The 22,812-nt window shown below is 40.6% G+C and overlaps 2 protein-coding genes and 1 long non-coding RNA gene across 3 annotated transcripts; 1 reads left to right on the plus strand and 2 right to left on the minus strand.

Annotated features, from left to right (window-relative positions):
• Positions 1–10,542: 10,542 nt before the first annotated feature.
• Positions 10,543–11,189, minus strand: LOC107275506 (SKP1-like protein 5). Its single transcript, XM_015755945.3, has one exon. It carries the CDS (start codon positions 11,072–11,074, stop codon positions 10,577–10,579), a length of 498 nt encoding a protein of 165 aa, XP_015611431.1. The 5' UTR covers positions 11,075–11,189; the 3' UTR covers positions 10,543–10,576.
• Positions 11,190–17,446: 6,257 nt separating this feature from the next.
• On the minus strand, positions 17,447–17,965 carry LOC107275529 (SKP1-like protein 5). Its single transcript, XM_015755604.1, has one exon. It carries the CDS (start codon positions 17,963–17,965, stop codon positions 17,447–17,449), a length of 519 nt encoding a protein of 172 aa, XP_015611090.1.
• Positions 17,966–21,273: 3,308 nt separating this feature from the next.
• On the plus strand, positions 21,274–22,463 carry LOC4346591 (uncharacterized). Its single transcript, XR_001539706.3, has 3 exons — positions 21,274–21,535; positions 21,934–22,045; positions 22,144–22,463. It is a non-coding gene; the product is annotated as an uncharacterized lncRNA (long non-coding RNA).
• The last annotated feature ends 349 nt before the right edge of the window (positions 22,464–22,812 follow it).

The following is a 22,812-nucleotide window of genomic DNA, read 5'->3' on the forward strand; positions in this document are numbered from 1 at the left end:
CCACAAACCCAACCTATTAGGCCACCAAATCCACCACCAAATCCACAAGGGCCTAATAACATGGAGGATGTGATTAGCGATATTATGAGAAATAGATTTGGGATCGAAACTAGGAATCGTGATAGAGCCTACAAAAAGCCATATCCTGATTATTATGATAATGTGCCGTTTCCTAGAAATTATAGAGTTCCCGAATTTGGCAAGTTTAGTGGTGAGGATGGTAAGACCACATGGGAGCATGTAGGTCAATTTTTAGCGCAATGTGGTGAGGCTAATAGTGATACTTTTAAATTGCACTTGTTTTCTTTATCTTTATCCGGTAATGCTTTTACATGGTTTACTTCTTTACCGGCAAATTCTATTCATACTTGGGCTCAATTAGAAGAACAATTTCATGATTATTTCTATACTAGAGAAACTGAGCTTAGGTTATGTGATTTAACATCGGTTAAGCAAAAGTATAATGAATATGTTGTTGATTATATTAAGAGATTTAGAGATGTTAGAAACGGATGTTATACTTTGAATATAACTGATAGAGATTTGGCCGGACTTCCTCTTAGAGAAAAACTAGATGGCCAACAATTTCTTGATGTTAGTCAACTCATGCAAAGGGTTCTGGCTCAAGAAAGCCGGGTTAAGGATAATAAAAAATTTGCTAGACCATTCGACAAAAAGCCTAATGTTAATGTAGTTGATTACTCTGATGCTAGTGATAGTGAAGAAGAGGGTTATCATGATATTTATGTTGCCTAGTGGTCATGGACTAACAAAAATAAACCTTTTGTTTGTTCTAACCTAATGCCGACTCCTCGCAAAGATCGGCAAAGTGAGGTTAAATATAGTTTTGACGTGGCCAAGTGTGATAAGATTTTTGATTATCTTTTGCAAGAGAAACAAATTAGATTACCTAAAGGCCATGTCATACCATCACAAGAAGAGTTGAAACGTCGAGCATATTGTAAGTGGCATGATTCTCATTCTCACTCTACTAATGATTGCAATGTGTTTCGACGACAGGTTCAATCGGCCATAGATAAAGGACGATTGAAATTCACCGATGGCTCCAAGATGAAGCTTGATCATGATCATTTTCCGGTGAATACAATTAATTTTAATGCTAAGAAGGTGTTGATTCGGCCGGAGCAAGCCGAATCTACTAAGGGAAAGGAAGTGGTCATTGGTGAGCCAAGACCTAAGATGATGGTGCTAAAGAAACCGGAGGTTGGCGTTTAGAAGGAGAATAAGGGTGGGGCTTCAACTTCTAAGGCTCCTAGGAAGACCAAAGTAACCTTCCATATGCTTTTGGAGAAGTATGAGAGGCAAGGTGGTGGGAGGGTCCACAACAAAGGGAAAAGACCAAGATCACCTCCTAGGGAGCGATTTGGTCATTCACCAAGACGATCGCGTTCACTTCCATATTTTCATCCACAAAATATGTCATGGGGTTCCTATCCAATGCCGCCGCCGGGTTATCCTTATCCTTACTTCATACCATGGGGGGCAATGCCGCCAATGTACAATCATATACCTCCAATGTGGGAAGGACCACGGATGCCAATTCATGAGCGTTTGTCTTCACCAAACAAAAGCCGATTTTATGGTAAAAATCGTGTTAATGAAGAGAAGAGAGAAGGAAAGCGCACCATGGTGGAAGAAAGGACTTCGGAGGTGATTACTATCAAAGTAGGGTCCCATGATGTGCTTATACCTTCTGGAGATGGAGTTGGAAAGTCCCCAAGCAAAAAATCCGAAGCCGGTACCAGCTCCTCGCAGTCGACCGGTCTGACCAGGCCCTCTGGCCGGTCTGACCGCGGCCATGTAGCCGGTCTGACCGGGATATCAGGCCAGTCTGACCGCCGACTTGATAGCGGTCCGACCGACGCCTCAGGCCGGTCTGACCGTGCGCCAAGTGTTGGTCTGACCGGCACATTTGGCCGGTCTGACCGGTGGTCTGCGACCGGTCTGACCGGGCTCCAGCGCCGGTTTGATGGGAGGGCTGCAAAGGGCGATGTGAGGGCTTCATCGTCTTCAAGCAAGGTTAATAGAGGATATTATTTACCTTCTGGAACAGAGCCGAATCCTATGTGGATGCCTAAGGATTTGACGGCTACGCAAAAGAGAAGGTTGCAACGTCTTCGGGCCCATGAATTAAGGGAGAAAAAGGCCGAAGAGCAAAGAGATAAAAGGTTCAATGAGTTGCGACCACCACCGGTATGGAGGCCTAAGTCCATAGAGAAGGCAAAACCGATTGATGTAGAGAAGAAGGAAGAACAATCGGTTGATGAAAGTGAATCGTCTCCAAAAGAAGACATGGATATCAACATGGTATGTATGTTGCCTATGGAGTTTTGTGCTATGGATGAAGCCGAGGTTGCCCAACTCTCATTAGGTCCTAAAGACGCGGTTTTTGAGAAGCCCGATGAATCAAACCGTCACATGAAGCCTCTCTACCTCAAAGGCCATGTTGATGGAAAACCGGTCTCTAGGATGCTAGTGGATGGAGGTGCCGCTGTGAACTTGATGTCATACTCGTTGTTCAAGAAGTTGGGGCGCGAGGATGATGAGTTGAAGAAGACTAACGTGATTCTCAATGGCTTCAACGGTGAACCAACGGAGGCGAGGGGTATCTTTTCGGCGGAGCTCACCGTGGGAAACAAGACGTTACCAACCGCTTTCTTCATCGTCGATGTGCAAGGTAACTACAATGTTATTTTGGGTCGTTGTTGGATTTATGCCAATTGTTGTGTGGCTTCTTCCTTGCATCAATGTTTAATACAATGGGACGGCGATGATGTTGAAATTGTTCAAGCGGATACATCGGCCGAGGTTGCAATGGCCGATGCTATTTTTGAGTGGCGTCATGGGAATATCCAATGCTTACCGGGGAGGGATTTTTCTAGCTATGATTTTATTAGTATCTCCGATGGCAAATTTGTACCTATCTCTGTAAAGCCGGCTAGTGTAGCACGGCTAAGCCATATAAATTTGTATAATGAGTAAAGAGGCTAGTTTAGAGTGGTTACAAAAGAGGGTGCAAGAATATCGGTCTACAAAGGTCGATATTGGAGAAACCGTTGAGGATTTTGATGAAGTGGAGAAGCTTGGACAAGGGTTTACATCGGCCTATCCATTGGAGGAAGTAGACATAGGTGATGGAACTAAACCAAGGCCGAGTTTTGTAAACAAAAACATGAGAGCCGATTATAAGGTTAGGATAATCGAGCTACTTAAAGAGTATGTTGATTGCTTTGCATGGGAGTACCATGAGATGCCTGGTCTTAGCCGTGAGCTTGTTGAGCATCGGCTTCCAATTAAACCGGGTTTTAGGCCTTATAAACAGCCACCTTGTCGTTTTAATCCTTTACTATATGACCGAGTCAAAGAAGAGATTGATCGGTTGTTGAAGGCGGGGTTTATTAGGCCATGTCGTTATGCGGAGTGGGTTTCTAGCATAGTCCCGGTGGAGAAGAAAGGGAGTGGTAAGATTAGAGTTTGCATAGATTTTAGAGATTTAAATAAAGCCACTCCCAAAGATGAATATCCTATGCCTATAGCCGATATGATGATTAATGATGCCTCGGGTCATAAGGTGATTAGCTTTTTAGATGGTAATGCCGGCTACAATCAAATCTTTATGGCGGAAGAGGATATGTACAAGACGGCTTTTAGGTGCCTGGGTTTTGTTGGTTTATTTGAGTGGGTTGTCATGACCTTTGGGTTGAAGAATGCCGGTGCAACGTATCAAAGGGCAATGAATTTAATCTTTCATGATTTGCTAGGTATTATCTTAGAGATCTATATTGATGATATTGTTGTCAAATCGGATGGTATGGAAGGACATACAGCCGATTTGAGATTAGCTTTTGAGAGGATGCGCCGGTATGGTTTAAAGATGAACCCACTTAAATGTGCTTTTGGTGTGTCGGCGGGGAAGTTCTTAGGATTCATGGTGCATGAGAGAGGAGTTGAGATTGATCCTAAGAAGATAGAAAAGATTCGTGATTTCAAAGCGCCGACATGCAAAACGGAGGTTCAAAAGTTGCTAGGTAAGGTGAATTATTTGAGGAGGTTTATTTCTAACCTAGCGGGTAAAATCGATGCTTTTGTTCCTATACTTCGCTTGAAAAAAGAAGCCGATTTTACTTGGGGGGCAAAACAACAAGAGGCGTTTGAAGAGTTGAAGAGGTATTTGTCCACTCCACCCGTTGTGAGAGCGCCTAAAGCCGGAAAGCCTTTTCGGTTATATATTGCCTCCGAAGACAAAGTCATTGGTACCGTTTTGACGCAAGAGGAAGATGGCAAAGAATATATCATTACATATTTGAGCCGCCATCTTTTAGATGCCGAAACGAGGTATGTCTTTATAGAAAGGCTTTGTTTATGCTTATACTATGCTTATACCAAATTGAGGCATTATTTGTTATCTAGTACATGCATAGTTACTTGTCAAGCCGATGTTATTAAACACATGTTGCAAAGGCCAATTCTAAGTGGGAGAATTGGCAAGTGGGCATATGCTTTGATAGAATATAATTTGGCTTATGAACCATTAAAAACTATAAAAGGCCAAATTGTATGTGATTTTATAGTAGACCATCATATAGATGTTGCTTATGAGGGAGAGGTTTGCTTAGTTGAAGTTATACCTTGGAAGATTTATTTTGATGGTTCTTCTTGCAAAGAAGGTCAAGGCATAGGAGTAGTTTTGTTTTCAGCTAATGGTATGTGTTATGAGGCATCGGTTCGTTTGGAATGTTATTGCACAAATAATCAAGCTGAATATAATGCTTTATTGTTCGGCTTACAAGTTATGGAGATGGTTGGAGCTAAATATGTGGAGGCCTTTGGTGATTCGGAATTGGTGGTACAACAAGTCGCCGGAATCTATAAATGCTTGGACGGGTCACTAAATAGGTACCTCGATTCATGTTTGGATATTATTGCCAATTTTGATAATTTTGCTATTAGACATATTGCTAGGCGTGATAATTCTAGAGCAAATGACTTGGCACAACAAGCATCTGGTTATAATGTGAAGAAGGGGTTATTTCTGATATTAGAAGAGCCGGTGCTTGATTTTAGATCTTTGTGCGAAATTGGCAGAATTGGGGACCAAGGGCGGTCTGACCGGCATTGCACGGCCGGTCTGACCGGTGACCAGGGGCGGTCTGACCGGCCGCATGCCGCCAGTCTGACCGGCATCCCTGAGTGGTCCGACCGGCCCTGCGTGGCCGGTCTGACCGGTGTTGGGCAGAAAGCTGGGGGGCACGCTTCAATGGATTTGGAGGCCGAATTAATTGAGAATTCGGACATTTGTGCCCAAGATACAGAAGAGGATTGGGGAATTCCTTTGATTCAATATCTAAAAGATCCCACACTTAAGGTTGATCGGAAAATTCGGCGGCAAGCATTCAAATATACATTGCTTGATGGAGATTTGTATCGCCAAAACATAGATGGTGTCTTGTTGAAGTGCTTAGATGAAGATAAATCTAAAGTGGCTATGGGAGAGGTGCATGAAGGAATTTGTGGAACTCATCAATCGGCCCACAAGATGAATTGGTTGCTTAGAAGAGCGGGGTTCTATTGGCCGAAGATGATTGATGATTGCTTCAAATATTATAGAGGATGCGAGGCTTGTCAACGGTTCGGCAATGTTCAATTGGCGCCCGCCGCCGTGTTGAACCCTATAATCAAACCATGGCCGTTTCGAGGATGGGCTTTGGATTTCATTGGTCAAATTTATCCTTCGTCATCAAAGGGGCATAGGTTCGTGCTAGTTGCTACGGATTACTTCACCAAGTGGGCCGAAGCCGTGCCTTTGAAGAATATGACTCTTACGGAGGTAATTGACTTTATTTTGAAGCATATTATTCATAGATTCGGTATTCCGCAAACATTAACTACGGACCAAGGTGTTTCTTTTATGTCTAAGGAAGTGAAGAGTTTTACCGAATCTTATGGTATTAAATTGTTGAGTTCTTCTCCCTATTACCCTTAGGCTAATGGACAAGCCGAGTCGAGTAATAAAACATTGTTAAAGCTGGTAAAAAAGAAGATTGAGGAACACCCGAAGAGGTGGCATGTGGTGCTTTCCGAAGCATTGTGGGCGCATAGGATATCTAAACATGGTGCCACTAAAGTCACTCCTTTTGAGTTGGTTTATGGTCAAGAAGCCGTTTTACCGGTGGAGGTAAATCTTGGTTCTCTTCGTTATATCAAGCAAGATGATTTGTCAAGTGAAGATTACAAGACATTGATGGGAGACAACCTTGATGAAGTCATCGACAAACGCTTGAAGGCATTGGAGGAGATAGAAAAGGAGAAGAAGAGGGTGGCCAAGGCGTACAACAAGAGGGTGAAAGCAAAATTGTTTCAAGTTGGAGACTTGGTTTGGAAGACAATTTTGCCTTTGGGTACTCGATCCAAGGAGTTCGGTAAGTGGTCTCCTAGTTGGGAAGGTCCTTATCGAGTGTGCGGCATTGTTCGAGTGAACGCATACTTTTTGGAGACACTTCAAGGGGAGCGTTTTCAGCGAGCAATCAACGGGAAATACTTGAAGAAATACTTCCCGAGTGTTTGTCAAGACGCTTAGGAGGTACTATGGCCGGTAATTGGATTATCGTCCTAAGACCAAAAACATGCTCTATGCTTTTAGATTCACGTTGTTCATAAAAAAGGCAGGGGGGCATGTGTTTACACCCAAATTTGGCACCTAGGATTAAAATAGGAAAGATTGCCAAAATTTGGAAATCTACCGGTTTCCTCCGAGTGTGCCGGTCTGACCGCCATGTGTTGGGCGGTCAGACCGCCGGTTGAGGGCCGGTCAGACCGGCGGTGTGTGGCCGGTCTGACCGGCAGGTCCGAGTTCGACCCTGTTTCGTCGGGTTTCGAGGTTTCCTTGCTCGGGAAGGCATGTTTCGGGTTTCCTTTGGTTTTTACCCCGAGTTGGACGTGGAGGAGGGCCTGTAGAGGGCAAGACCAACCCCTATATAAGGGACAAGGCCGGTTCATTGTAAAAATCAATCTACAATCAATCAATCGAATCGTTCTTTTCATATTGCTTTTAGTTTCCTCTTAGTTTGTCCATCTTTGTCGGTTTGCGCCGTAAACCGTCCGCCGCCGCTGCGAGAGTGCGACATCTCTTTGTAGGTTTGTCCTGAAAACCTTCCGTTTGCCCACGAGAGGGGTAGTTATCTAGAAATCGGCTCCGCTAGCCGGTTTATTTATCAAAACCCATCTAGGTTTAGCTCTTTGTTAGATCGAGGTGGTTGGCGACTCTAGGATCACCGCAAGGCTTAAGGTGCTACGATCGTGCTTGTTAACTTGTCAAAAAAAAGTTGCCAACACATTGCTCGTTTGACCCCTTCCACATACAAACCGAAGATATGATCGATCTGACTATTTTGTTAAAGCCATATAACGGTGTTAACTGAATCCCAAAATACCACTTTTGTCCATATTTCTTCAAAGCTTTTAGACTTTGTTCGTTTCCCCAGGTTCCCAACTCCGCCTCTCGTTTTTCACACGCACGCTGTTTAAACTGCTAAAAGGAGCGTTTTTTATTTCAGAAAACCTACACCACGGCATCCCGTGGAGATGGGATCCCCTCCTCCTACCTCACTCCTCTCCCCAAAATCATCCGAATCCTCTCCTCCTACCTCACTCCTCTCCCAAATCACACGGCACTGCAGCCCTCCCCGTCGCCTCCTCTTACCTCACTCTCCTCCCCCAAATTAGACGGCGCTGCAGCCCTCCCTGTTGTCGTCGCCCACTGCTCACCGGAGCCGGCGGCCGCCGCCGCGAGGGAGGCCGCTACGGTGAGGAGCTCGGCGGCGAGCGTGGTGAGCGAGAGGGAGAGCGGGAGCAGGGTGCGGTTGCGGCGACATCCTCCATGGCCGGCAGCAAGCAGATCTGCTACAGCGTCGGTGATGAAGACCTCCATGGCCGGCGGCAGGGGTGCGCTGAGCACGTCGTCGTCCACAGCCGGCTGAGGAGGCTGGGGAGGCATGGTACAAGGTAGGCACCATATCTGTCGCCTCCTCTTCCTCCGCCGCCGCGCCGCCCCGCTGCTCGACCTCCTTGACCCCGCGACTCCTCCTCCTCTCTCTTAGGGTATCACGCTGATACCCAGGTACCAAGGTCTGATACCCAGGTACCAGCTCGATACCCAGGGTACCAGGTATCAGTCGATACCAAGGTACCAGGACCTCCCAACCCCGCGACTCCTCCTCCTCCTCCTCCTCTCTCTTGGGGTATCACGCTGATACCTAGGTACCAAGGTCTGATACCTAGGTACCAGCTCGATACCCAGGGTACCAGGTACCAGCCGATACCAAGGTACCAGCCGATACCAGTGTACCAGGTACCTCCTCAGTACCTTACCCAAGGTACCAGGAGGATTTGGCGGTGAGGTAGCTGCTACTCTGGGTGCTCAGGGGTGACGACGCCGGCGAGGTATCACACGTGAGGTAGCTGCTACTCTGGGTGCTCAGGGGCGACGATGCCGGCGAGGTATCACCCGAGCACGTGATACCGAGGAGAATTTTTGGCGGTGAGGTAGCTGCTACTTCGGCGATGACGCCAGCGAGGTAAGGTAGACACTGCTCCGGCGACGAAACCAAGCAGGTAGTGGCTAGGTATTGAGACAAATCACGTGTTTTGTGGGGTGCTCCTTTATGCTGTCGTTGCTTTTTTAGTTATCCCGTGAGTGCACTATTTCCACGGTATCCCGTGGGGTAGCAGCCCTCTTTTTATTTTGCAAAAAAAAAAGTTTCTATACAAGAGTTCTTAAAGAATCATATTAATCCATTTTTGAAAAAAAAGCTAATAGTTAATTAATTACGCACTAATGGATCGCTCTATTTTTCGTGCGCGGGACATGGGTTCCCAACCCAGGCTACCGAACACAGCCTTAGTTAGTTTGGCCTAATTATTGAATGGTGGAAATACTAGGAACGATTTTTCACAAATCATGCACTGAGTGTAGATTTTATAGATTTGTCACAAATTTGATTTAGATTTGTTATATTCTTCATTGGAGTTATCGTCGTCAATCCGTGCCAAGCAACAGCTAAAAAGAAATCCACGTATAAACTCATACGTATGGATGAACAGTAGGGCTTAAATATAAGGAAGTTATTTTTTTAATAATAGATCTAATTTAATGGTGTAAAATAATGGGACCACCAATGTAAGTAAAAATCAACATTGAGATTAGAAGTGACACGTGAAGAACGTTTGTGCGTGTATAGAAAGTTTAATGGACTTTTAAAATATAACTAGAAAGGTAGCCTGCACATTCACGCGGGCATATATTGTACGCAGGATTAAACTTTCCGATTTAGCCGATTTGATCAGGCATCACTAAAATTTCCAAAATTTTGGTCTGAAATTTTGAACAAAATTTAGTTGAATTTGAACAAATATTACCAAAATTCATGAAAAAATAAAAAAATTTTGGCCAAAATAATATCGTATCGGTGGGGTCTAAAATGAGCGAAATTTCCAACCTGATTGTACATTGCGTTTGAAATATAGAATATCAATCGGCTGACATCTCCCATGTTTAAAAGTACTTTTTTTATTTGAATAAAACCCATCAGGTGAAGCCTCCACTGTTCTTCGGCATTTTGCTTTGATAATTTTTCCAAGATATTTGTTAGGTTTAAAATATATCATATTTTATACATCTGTATAAATAATTATCTATGATCTCTTTATTATATGAAAGGAAGTTTGATTTAGTTTGTTTGGAAAACATGTCTAACAAATCAAGTGTAAATTAGTAGTAAGGCGTTTAGACCTTTTTTTAATAGAATGTTTACTTGCTTTTTTTTTTACAAATTCTAAAGAACTATATTGTTAATAAATATGTTTTATTTGTACCATCAAGTAGTTCTCCTTCTGGTAGGTTTAAGTTGATGCAAGTTGTTACATACCTACATAAGGGTATTTATATATACACCAATTTAAATAAAAATCAACTACAGATATAGATCTAATCTAATAGTCTAAAATAACGGGTCCACTAATTAAATAAAAATAGACGGTGAAATCGTTTATAGGAAGTTTAATGAATGATATTTACGTAAATTTATAGAATAGTATGTTTTATCTTTAAATAGAATTAAAGATCATTAATTTTTTTTCAATGCGTAGGTTTACTTTTTTTTTCTTCAGATAAACAGCTGGTACGTCTGTACTTCATTGTTTTTTTTAGTCGTATGTAGTATGGAGTACTTGCAGTTATAGTTCTCCCGTATACATATAAAGATTAAGGAATAAGTTTCTTAAAATAAAATATATCTAATCTAATGGTTTAAAATATTGGGTCCATTGATTTAAGTGAAAATCAACGGTCGGGTTTGACAGTCCCACGTGGCGGCTTAGAAGCGTTTGTAGAAGTGCCACGTGGCAGTTTGAGAGTGTTTATAGGAAGTTTAATGGACAGACAGATAGATAAATAGATAGATTGATGTGGACATTACTAGAAAATTTTACATTATGAAACAGAGGACGTATAAAACAGCGGGAATATTAAATAACACGTGACAAATTAATATCTAAAACTCTAGTTCTCGAAGGCCCATTCGTTCTCCTTGCGGATCTCCTCCTCCTCCTCTGGTGTGAAGTCGTTGACGATCCCGAACATGTCCCTGATCTCCTGTACCGTCTTGCCCTTGATCAAGTCAGCCGTGTGTTGGCACGCAAGATCAAGTAGAGACGGCACGTTCAAGTAGTTGGCGGCCAAGATCAAGTTGAACAGCATCGTGTTGTCGACATCGATGAAGCTGGCATCGAAGCTCTTCAGCTCCTGATCCTTCACGGCGACGTCCTCGGCAGCGGCGGCGGCGGCGTGTTTCTTGCAGTACTCGAGCACCTTGGCGAGGACGTTGGAGGCGACGTTGGGGAGAGGGACGCCGTTCTCCGTGCAGCCGTCCTCGATCATGTTGCTCACTAGCTTCGACATGCTCGCCTCCGCCTCCGTCACCTGGAAGTGCTGCCCGTCCGAGCTGATCAGAAGGATCTTGCTGTCGCCGGCGTCGGCTCCCTCCTTTACTGCCGCCATTGATCGATGTCGGTTAGTTTCTCGTCGAACACGCTTGAGGTTGAACACGGACGGACGGGACGAACTCGCTAGCTGATCGATTGGTTGCGCGCGGTGAGCTGAACGGTTGAAACAACGTTAATCGGTGCTTGGCGATCGAGCTGTTTGGTGCTTTGTGTATTTATTGCGAGAACCAGGCCGAGCAACTCCGATTCGTACTCCAAATCCAATCTGATTCTAATTAGTTTTTGATTGTTTATTTCTGCGTTACTTTGCAATAACGCCAACACAGCTTAATTAGCTACTTCTACTCAGTTTAATCGGACTCCGCTTCAAAACCGAAGTACCCCTTGTAGGTGTTATTTCTGGAGAGATTAAAATTAGTTTGTTTTCTTTCGGTATATTACACTACATGCATGCATATACCTAATATGAGAATTAATAAAGACTCCGAGTAGGTGCGTGTGTCTCCTGCTAGATCACGAGAGCTACTACAAGATTAATTAGAGATCACCAAGAATTTCTAAGACCTCATCAACCAAAACAGATGGGAGTAACTAAAAAGTTGTTACAAATTCTTTGAGGTAAAAAACATTTATCTATTATCTACTAATAGTCCATTAAACTTTTCACAAACGCTCTCAAGCCGTCACGTGGCGCTCCTACAAATGCTCTCAGTCGCCACATGGCACTATCTGATCTCACAGTTTATTTTTATTTAGATTGGTGGACCCGCTATTTTACACCATTAGATTAGATCTATTATTAAAAAAGTAAAATGCACCAACGACCCTTAAACTTGTCAGGAGGTTTCACTTAGATCCACGAACTTACAGAGCGCACATCGAGTTCCCTAAACATGTTTTATTGTATCATCCCGGTCCAAAGCCGCGTTTGACCGTGGTCTTGCCTACGTGGCACGCCATGTGGACGATGACATGGAATTTTTTATATTTTTTTCTCCCTTCTTCCTTCTTTTTTCTTCGGTGGTGAGAGGCGGCACGAGGGGAGGGGCTGTCGCAGTGGTGCTTGGCGAGGTGCCGGCTGACCGGCGCGGCGGAGGGAGGGCGGCAGAGGCGGGGAAGCCTGCGTGAGGAGGCTGTAGCCAAGGTCGGAGGCGAGCACGCGGCGGCGGCGAGCACCTGGGGGCGGCGTTTATGGGGGGAGGACAGCGGCGGCGATGCCGAACCACCGCACGGCATGGGCGCTGCCACTGCTGCAGTTTCGCTGAGCCGCCGTGCTGGAGGCGAGCGAGCGACGGGAGGGAGGACAGCAATGCTAACAGGAGGGAGGGGACGGGGGCGACTCTGGGAGGAGGACGGCGGCGCTGACGGGAGGGAGGGAGACGGCGGCGACTGGGGGAGGAGGACGGCCGCGCCGACACACCGTCTCGCCTCGGCCGCATCGTCGCGTGCCTACGCCGCCGCCGCCGCTGCCGCACTGAGCTCCCCCGTGCCGGCCTCTCCCTTCCATTGCCGCCACCTGTGTCCGCCCGAGCCGAGACGACGCCACGGCCGATCTTTCTTCTCCTCTCCACAACCGCCATCTCCTCTCTCACCGCCGCCCCGAGCTCCCTCGTGCCGGCTTCTCCCTTCCATCAGCGCTGCCCGTTTCCGCCCACGCCGAGACGACGCCAACAGCTCCTCTCTCACCGCCACCTCTCTTAAAAAAGTATATTTCCTCATGTTTATAACATACAAGCGCTACAATCGTTGTGCCGTAATTACGAGTTGATAAGATACAAACTCTAATATTGTTCTTCCGTATATACATGATTGTAAACAAAACAACAAATATTTACTAATGTTCGTCGGAAGAAAAAAAAACATACGCATGTACATAATAAAAGACCAAAAAATAACACACATCTATAAAAATCGATGGTCTTTAAAATACGATTTTCTACGATATGAAGTCAAAATATATTACTTCACAAATATAAATATATAAATATAATTAAATTAAGATCCGTAATAAATGTCCGACCAATGTTGCTTAAACAATCTTCTATATCTATCTATTGTAAACTCCATAAGTATATTAAACTTTCTGCAAGCACTCTTACGCTGCTATGTGGCTCTCAGAGAGAAACCCTAGAAATCTATTATACAGTAAAAGTCTGTTAAAGTTCCTACAAACCCTCTTACGCTGTCACGTGGCGCTCTAATAAATTATATAAATCCTAGAAATTCAAAGGAAAAAAAGAAAAGCATCGGACCGTCAAATTTCACTTAAATTGGTTGACCTACCCCGTTATTTTAAACCTTGGATTAGATCTATTAAAAATCTCATGCTGCTAATCTCTATCCCGGAAAAAACATAACGTGCGTATATGATCGAAAATATATAAAGCAAAAAATAAAAGAAATATGCACAGTACATAGTAGAATTGGAAAAATCATTAGCGCCGACACTGATGTGTCGGCACTAATGATTAAACTATGATTTTAATAAAAATAATATTACACAAATATACACAGCTAAACTTAATCTCTGATAGATAAAATATCAAAGCTTCATTAACTTAAATATGCCATTGATGACTTATGATGGTTATATTGTAGTGCTAAATAAATCATGACAAATGACGCAAACATGTAATAGTTAATGTGATAATAATGTTTCAAATAATTTCATATCATATTTTATGGTTTCAAATATCACTTGACAAATGTACAATGTTAATTTGAATCACATAGTAAAAATTAAAATAACAAAACATAGCATTGTTTTTTAAGTACATCTATTTAGGTTTATTTAATTTTGGGAGAGATTGAGATTCTCAAAGTATTTGGAATTTTTCAAAACTTTTTGTTCTTATTTGAGGAGTGAGAAGAACAAATAATAGATAGATGAGAAAAAATAAATTAAATTATAGCAAGTGGTTTTGCTATGATAAAACAACAGAATTTAGCTTTGGTTTTTATGTGAATCTTTGTAGATTTATTTTGGGTGAGATTGGGATTCTAAAAGTATCTGAAAATTTTCAAAACTTTTTTATTGCTATTTGAGGAGTTAGAGGCATACATGATTCATGATGTAAAAAAATATATATAAATAAGACTTTAAATAGATTTTTTTGCTACGATACAACCCCTTAGTTCATCACGAGAATTATGTATTTTCTTTGCCAAGTATTATTGGCAAAACATGAACAATCCAGTAAAATACGAATAAAATTACTTATATTATATTTTTTATAGTTGATAGAAAATCAAATGGAGTGGGTATAATTGATGGACGAATGTTATACACCACTGAACCCAACTGTAAATGCACTCTAGCGAATTAGTTAGTGTAAATAAGTTTGTGAAAATAAGTACATTCTTAGAATTAGTAAATGTGTCTCCATTAGCTATAAACAACATATGGTGGAAACAAATCTGGCGCTAAAGTATAAATCTTTATCAAAATATAAATAATGATATGGTCTTTTGCATTTTTTTTAAAAGTAGTGTCGAATGATTAACCCCACTCATTTGAAAAACATAATACTGTATATACTCCATTAATATTTGAGAAGTACTTATTACTAACTTCATATACAAATATTGTCTATTCTCTACCACAAATCGACCAGGACAAAGGGATTTTTCGGGACATTCCTATCACATTAGTAATATATTAAAACATACTGTCTATATTACAGAAAATATATTTATTTTTTTATTATTGTAGATAATTTACATTCCTTTACCGTGTATATAGTGATGTATGATTTCTTTTAGCATTTCGTTTACTTAATAAAACATAAGATGCTGTGTATCTGTGCGGGCTTCCTTTCCGATTTATATTCCGGAAATGTTCTCCTATTTATATTTTATCATTATAACGTTTCAAACACAGCCTATCATACATGCCCATGCGAATGCGCGGGCTACCTTCTTTTTTGAAATGTAAATATATCATACGTAAACTGCAACTAGATAATTACAAACTTACGATGTAACTTTACATATATGTACAAATAGTGTATGTTTCAAAACTTATAATCTGAAATGTTAGCCTAAACACGCATGATCATCTAATTTTGTGAAGCCAATAGCCCTGTAGTAGATGAATCCTCCCCGTAGGGTAGAGTTGTCGGTGTAGTTGTGGACTGGCCGTCACTAGGTTTGATGTCTAAAGCGTCGCCGGTGATCGATCCATAGGTTGATGTAGCGGTAACATACCACCTTGTGAAATCACCTGGTTAATCATGAATGGGTCCCAATGATAAACATGGAACATGGCTTACCGTGCGACAGAGCTCGTCATTCTCGCATGGTGCCCCTTCCCTTCTTATATATCCTTCTTATATATGAAATCAGTACTAACGCTTCGCAATCGACGGGTACATCACCTACTAGTTAGTCATAAACATGGGTGAGCAGGTTTCACTTTAAATAATCTAACCAGTTAATTAAGCTATGTGATTCTTTTAGCCGAGATCAATGAGAACATATACTCATCTAGTTAACACAACTATATAAATCTGTAGTTGTCGGTGGTAAGGCAAAGTAGCGGTGCTCGAGAATAGAACAATACAAAGCTCTATCTTTCTGCCTCAAGATTTCAGATTACAAAATTCATGGATTTGTGATGAAAAACCATTAATCAACAAAAGATTTCAGATTCCAGAAACGGATGACGTAAGCGACAACACAATGCTAAAATACGCTATTTCAGACAATATTGTTACTGACCCAACCTTCAACTAACCATGACCACTGAAAAATTAACTTTACTCCATTAATCACCACTTCATGTAAGATAGCGAATTGGATGATACAAAATAAACAATTGACTATATAATATGCAGTAACATGAGCAAAAGTGACAGAAATTTCCAGCACGTTTGTTTGTACCTTAAATAAGAAAATTAATGCCAGGCCACCACATATAGTTAATTTATCTATGTAGCGGTGTTAAATAGAAAGATAGTTGTATATTAACAGATTTTTTTTTCAGAAAAACATGTTAAGATGATTTTTCTTTGGTTTTTACATTATAAGACATTTTGGGTTTTGATTTTTAATAGATTCGTACATTAGTCGATGCATATGTTTCATATATGTGGCTAAGTTTATATAGATGTTAGTGAATCTAGACAAGAGAAAGAGAGTCCAAAATGTTTTTATAAAATAAAATGGTGGGGGTACTAGAATACCGGAAAGGTTCATTGATCGATCTGCTTAACTCGTGCAGCCGCACACGCCCCCTCCCCAATGCCCCTGCGTGATTAGCGGATCGGATCCCGCTAATTACCCATATTAACGTTAATTACCTTGATTAGTATTTTTTTAGTACGCAAAAAATTGGGATAAGTATGGAGAATTAACAACAATAAACTTTCAACGAAGGTTTGAAAACTTTTACGTGAAGATTTGGAACATTCAAATCAAGATTTTTTGAAATTTTTAACTCAGATTTGAAAACTCTCAACTCAAGATTTAAAAACTATTAACTCGGATTTAAAAACTCTCAACTCAAACTTGAAAACTTTCAACTCGGTTTTAAAAACATTCAACTCAGATTTAAAAACTTTCGATTCAGACTTGAAAACTTTCAACTAGGATTTGAAAGTTTTTAGTTCAGAATTAAAACCTTTCAACTCGGATTCGAAAACTTTCAACTCAAAATTAAAAAAATTCAAGTCGAGATATTAAAACTTAACTTATGTTTGAAAACTTTTAACTCAAATTTAAAAACTTTCACCTCGAAATTCAAAATATTTGATTCAAATTTGAAAACTTTCATCTCAAAATTAAAAACATTCAACTTTAATTTAAGAAACTTTCAATTTAAATTCAAAACTCTCAACTGATATTGAAGGTGAAAGATTCAATTTATAAAATATCGCAAAAAAAGTCACGCGTGTGTGTGGACAGAAAAAGGGGGCGATTTCTGAAGAAAAAAAAGTGTGTGTGGACAGAAAAAGGGGGCGATTTCTGAAGAAAAAAAAGTAAACTAACGCCCGAGTTCCCGAAAAAAAAAAGGAGAAAACGAGCGTATGCGTGGGCCGTGTGGGTCGGAAGTGCGCGCCTGCGGCGTGTATGCGCGAATTAGGAATTGTGCTAGGTAACTCCGATGGCAATGGTCGAGGCAGAAGCAACACGTTCCACTATCGTCAAGGATCCTGAAGCTTTATGCTGGTGGTGGACACTGGACACTATCGAACGAGATGTTGCGAAGTTTGTGGAGCGATATATTTTTGTACTCTTGGAGGAGTACGCAAGTTTGCAGTTCATCAGACAAAAAACGATTCTTCATAATTAAGCAAATTAATAATAACAGAGCTCAAACTGTTACAAGGTAAGCAACGCACAGCGCACACGAGCTAGCTATCCAGCTGCATGAATCACCTAAACCATGAATAAACCTACTAATGCACAAAATGCCTAATTTGGCAACCTACATCTCATAGGCCCAGGCGTTCTCGTTACGGACCTCGGCCTCCTCCTCCGGCGTGAAGTCGTTCTCGATCCCAAATACCTCCCTGACCTGCTCCGGCATCATGTCTTTGATCAAGTCCGCCGCGCGCTGGCATGTCAGCTCCAGCAGGCACGGCATGTTCAGGAAGTTGGCGGCATTGATCAGGCCGAACAACTTCTTCCTGTCGACGCTGACGAACTCGGCGTCGAACTTACTGAGCTCCTCCTCTCCGCTAGCTTTCGCGGCGGCGGTGGCTGTGGCGGTGGCGGCGGCGTGCTTGTTGCAGTACTCGACCACCTTGGCGAGGATATCGGAGGCGACGTTGGCGAGAGGGATGGCGCCGTTGGTGGCGCAGTCATCCTCGATCATGTTACCCAACGTCTTGGACAGGCTCGCCGCCGCCTCCGACAGCTCGAATTTCGCGCCGTCCGAGCTGATCAGCAGGATCATCTTCTCGCCATCGGCGGCGCCGTCTGCTGCTGCTGCCGATGCTGCCATCTCGGTGGCGCGCTTGGTGGGCACCTGATCGATCTGACGAGTGCGCGCTTGCTAGTTTATCACGAATCTATTTGCGTTTCTCTGCAACTGGATCGTTTGGAAGTTGTAAGTTTTGGTGGTCTGTATTTATGGATGAAGCCAGAGATTAACAATGTCCGAGACGGAGTCTGTTTAAATCTGTTGAAACAAATCCGAGTCTAACTGGGTTTCTGATCTTTCGCGTTTGTTGCTTGGATCACGGCGACGTAGACCTCGCTTTCCTACAATATGTGTGATCTATGGTGCAATTATGTTTTAACAAAAACTAATCAACATGAATCTTAAAATTGAAATCTATTAGTAAGAAATATAATTTTTAAATGAACTATATACTGCTACTTTAGTGTAACTTATATATGCAATAATTTTTGGAGAAATTCATAATGCCATGGCGTAGGATAGAGAGAAATCCATTAACATATAATCACTTAAAAATGATGCAATGGTTAAATATAATTTTGCATGCATTTTTATTTTTGAAGTGTGGTATATTATGAATGTACACTTGAATATATATCCATGATATACTAAAAGTGCATTAAATACTATCTAAAGTTGATTAGATGGAAATATAATATAGTTGAGAGCACTCATACAAAAGATTATTTATATTGCTCAGATTATTTGAGCATACTAATTTCAAGAAAAATATGAAGGCACCGGATTTTTATGCCGTGGTGTGAACTATTTATATATGAGTTAGTTTTTTTTTTATGATTTAGCTATGCATGTTTGCAAAACAATGCATGCTACTGCAACATGTGTTGTTGAATTTTTTTCATGTTTTTTTAAATTGTAATTCGGTTGACATGCAAAAGACTAATGGCGCGTGTTCCTCTGAATTTTTTATTCAATGGCTTGGACTATTTATATGTGAACTATGCCTGAATCTTATATTCTCATATAGGAGTAGTATAATATAGGCACATGAAGCTTACATTACTGGTTTGACTCCAACAATTAGATTAAAAATTAGACGTATAACTTATAATTATAATTATTGATTGTTTCTTTAAGTTTGATATCTTAAAGAAAATAGTGAGAGGAGAGGAATGAAGAGCATAGAGTCGAGCCACAGAGGGAAAGGAAAGGTTGGGAAGTGCTTTGTGCAGGTTGGGGGGGGGGGGCGAGGGATGGAGGAGACTCTTTTTCGAAATGATTTAGCTAATGATCAAATGCTTTTTTTTTCTCTGATTTCTATATTTGTTTTCTAATTTTAAGGCGTGGCATATCACAGGTTATGATTTTCTTCTTAAGGTAAGTTTAATGACTGAAAACGGTTTTAAGTGGAAACCAATGATAAGATGTTTTGTGTTATCCTTTTAATTTCTAAGTTTCTTCTTTTTTTAAAAAAAATGTGACATATGGTGACTTAATAGCGCTCTAAAATATGACACATAGTGATTCCGTATTTTTACTAATTTTTATTATGTAGAATAATTTATGATGACATGATACATATTGTCAGTTTTTGGTTGTTTGGTTGTTGGTCCATGTTCAAATTATGTATTTCAAATTTTATAAACCAAAATATGAGTAATAAAGATCCTGATTTACTTATTTAGTTATAAATAAACAAAATAAAAGAACATTACAAACAAATTAAAAATCGGCTGTTATTTGGTTGTAGAAGATATGTCTATTCAAATTATGTATTTAAATTATTATATAGTAATATATGGTTATATAGATCTTAATTTATTTATATATCTAGTTATAAAAACAACAGTTCAAATAAATTAAAAATTAGATATAACTATGATGATTTAGCTATCTAACTGTTGATTATTGTTCTTTAAATTATTCGTAAAAAATACATCGTTTAATAATTTATAAAATCATTAAATCATTAATCATCTCTGTATATAATATACGGCCCAAATTCCACAAATACATCGTTTAATAATTTATAAAATCATCAAATGATTAATCATCCTAGTATATAATATACCGCCTAAAGTCCACAGCCGTGCCTAACCCGTTTAACCTCAAGCTAAGAAATTAAGTTAAAAACTACCATGTATAAGACAAACGGCAAGGAGAGGAGAGGTCCAACAGAGGTAGTAAACAGGTATGTGTGCGTACGTACGGTACTATGAATGGGAGAAGATTTTGTTTTTTAATATATCTATTTGGTCCACCAATTTAAGTTATCTATAATTATTAGTTGATCTAATGTACTCAAATAATGAATCACGAAGCATTTATAGAATATCCATGTGTCAGATTAAGAATGTGTTTATAAGATGTTTAATTAACTTAATATATAATAGAAATAAAAGGACGGAGGGAGAGCTGGCCAGACCTAGTAGATCAAAGTCTATTTGTGAGTTTTTTCCATAAAAAGGGTTCCAATTTTTGTTATTTGGGGATAAAAAAAGCAAGCGAAAAGGAGTACAGAAAACGTACGTTGTATGTCGTACGTGCATATTCCACACAGAGACAGAGACAGGGATGGAGGGATGCTTTTTTTAACGGAGATCTAACCATCTAAAATAATAGGTCCACCGATTTAAATAAAAATTTATGGTCAGATTTTTCTATTTTATTACGATGCCACATGGTGGTATGAGAGCGTTTATAGGGTGCTACGTGACGATACGGGAGTGTTTATAGGAAATAAACTTTTATAATATAAGAGAAGATAGATAGATAGATAGATAGATTTATGAGTGCAACTGTTGTTAAAATTCTACACATATAAGAATAGTACATGATATATATGCCAAATTCCCAATATATGATCTGCATATGCACTGAGTATGTGGCTAACACATATTATAGAATCTATCTTATAATTGTGGTAAACTCTTGTTTAACGGAGACTTGACTGGATTTGCGCACCTTGGGAGTTATCTATTGACTTGATCTAAATCGTGCTGGCCCGGTACCTACTGTATACCTCACATGCCGAGCCGTTGACATTGACATGATACTCTACAGCTGAAGCTTTTTTGAGTTATGTTGGGAAGAATCACTAACAAAAACAACTTAATTTTTGTGATATAAGGTGAAATCCTGAAATATATGTTCCACAAGAACTGTGCGACTGATTAAGAAACTTTCGTATACATTGATGGCCAAATTATAAAAAGGAAATTATATATTGAAGAGATTAATGGCCTCAAAGATTGGAAGTGTTCACTGCATGCATGGAATAATTAATGATTTTTACCCACAAATGATGAAGGGTGGTTGCCTACTTGCGAAGTGGACATGCAAGTTGATTAACTAGGACTGATATTAACAAATTAGACCTTGTCTCATGTGTTGCTAGTTAGTCAATATAAATAAAATGGCCTTTCCTTGGCTGTCCTTTGCCAGTTAATTTGATAGTTGCCCCTTAACAACTAAATAGCGAACCTCTGAGCAGATGGCCTTAATATCTATCTACTGAAGCTTGGCTTCGACGACCTTATCATCGAATTAGCGTGGCAGTTTAGCTCGGAAGACAGGCAGAGCAAGAGGTAGCACATCCTCTCCGAAGGGAAGATATGAGCGACCAGAGCTCGTACCCTAACCCTGCTCAAGGTATTAGATCTGTCTGCTCATCCCTTGATTATATTCTAATTATTAGTACATCAGTTCAATTGCTTTTGAATACACAAGAACTTTTTTCGATTCATATAAGGAGTGAAACGTTTCCTGTGCAATTAACAGGGTTTAAAATTTCAGATCAATCGGATTCATCCGATGCGTAATTATATTGATCCAGTTTGTTGTGCATTCGGAAAATTTTGTTCAAAACTTCAGTTATGGCGGATCGAAATTACCGAAATTTTGGTAGAAATAGCCAAAACAAAATTTTGAACCCGAGAAAATAATACTGCAAAATTACTCTGTTTTAAGAGACCTTTTTGTATGTCTGTTCGGAAAGAAAGGAAGACGACGCAATTTTGGAGTAAATTAGTGTTGCCATGATTACGCAGGGTACTACCAGGGTCCCCCAGCCTCGGCGGCGGCCGGCCAAGATAACACGGCGGCCGGCGGTGGCAAGTCCAACGCAGCCAAGAAAGACCAACCGAGCTTCATGGATAACCTGTCCGTAATCCGTCTCTGCTCTACTAATTAATCTCTCTCGCTTTCTGTATATTTGTAACGCCATTTATGTACTAATTGCTTCTTAATCCATTTTGCAGCCTTGCTTGCCTCCCCTGTGCCCGCCCAGCCGAAGCCAAGAACGACGCGAGCTAACTAACCTTGCTCCATCAGGCAGCCTAGCACGGGAAGGAAGGCTGCAAAGCTACTGCATGATTATGCCCAGTGTTTGTTTGATTATTCAGCATCTAAGTAAGCACGTCGTTAATTAGTTCAATCCGGATTGCTCATTTGCGTTTTGTGTACTAGTGAACGATTTATGTATTTGTCGGGGGCGCATGTAATTTAATTTATTCCCCTTTGGATTCATTATTCAGTTTATCTTGTCATGATTTTGTGAGGAAAGAATCTGTTTTACGCATGGTTAAATTGTACTACTACTACTTCACACAATTCTTTAAAAAATTCTCGAGGTTAAAAGTTAACTTTTCAAAAAGTAATTTTTTTGTTCTTTGGGGAAGTCAAGAAAGAAGAGGATAAATATCTTTTGTCACTACTACTTCAAAACCTATAACATGTGGCATTCTCACGGGGGCCCCAAATTTGGCCGACTTCCCAAGTCCCGTGCACGCTGCGCCCCTCTACGCTAATTACGTGTAATCGCAATTAGCATAAATAATATTTTTTTCTAATAGATTAGTAAATTTGCCCATGCGTTGCTACCGGAAAAGGTAAAATTACGATTAGAAATTATGGTTTATTTTTTGTGA

This window comes from Oryza sativa, chromosome 9 (assembly GCF_034140825.1).
Source record: "Oryza sativa Japonica Group chromosome 9, ASM3414082v1".
NCBI lineage: Eukaryota > Viridiplantae > Streptophyta > Magnoliopsida > Poales > Poaceae > Oryza > Oryza sativa.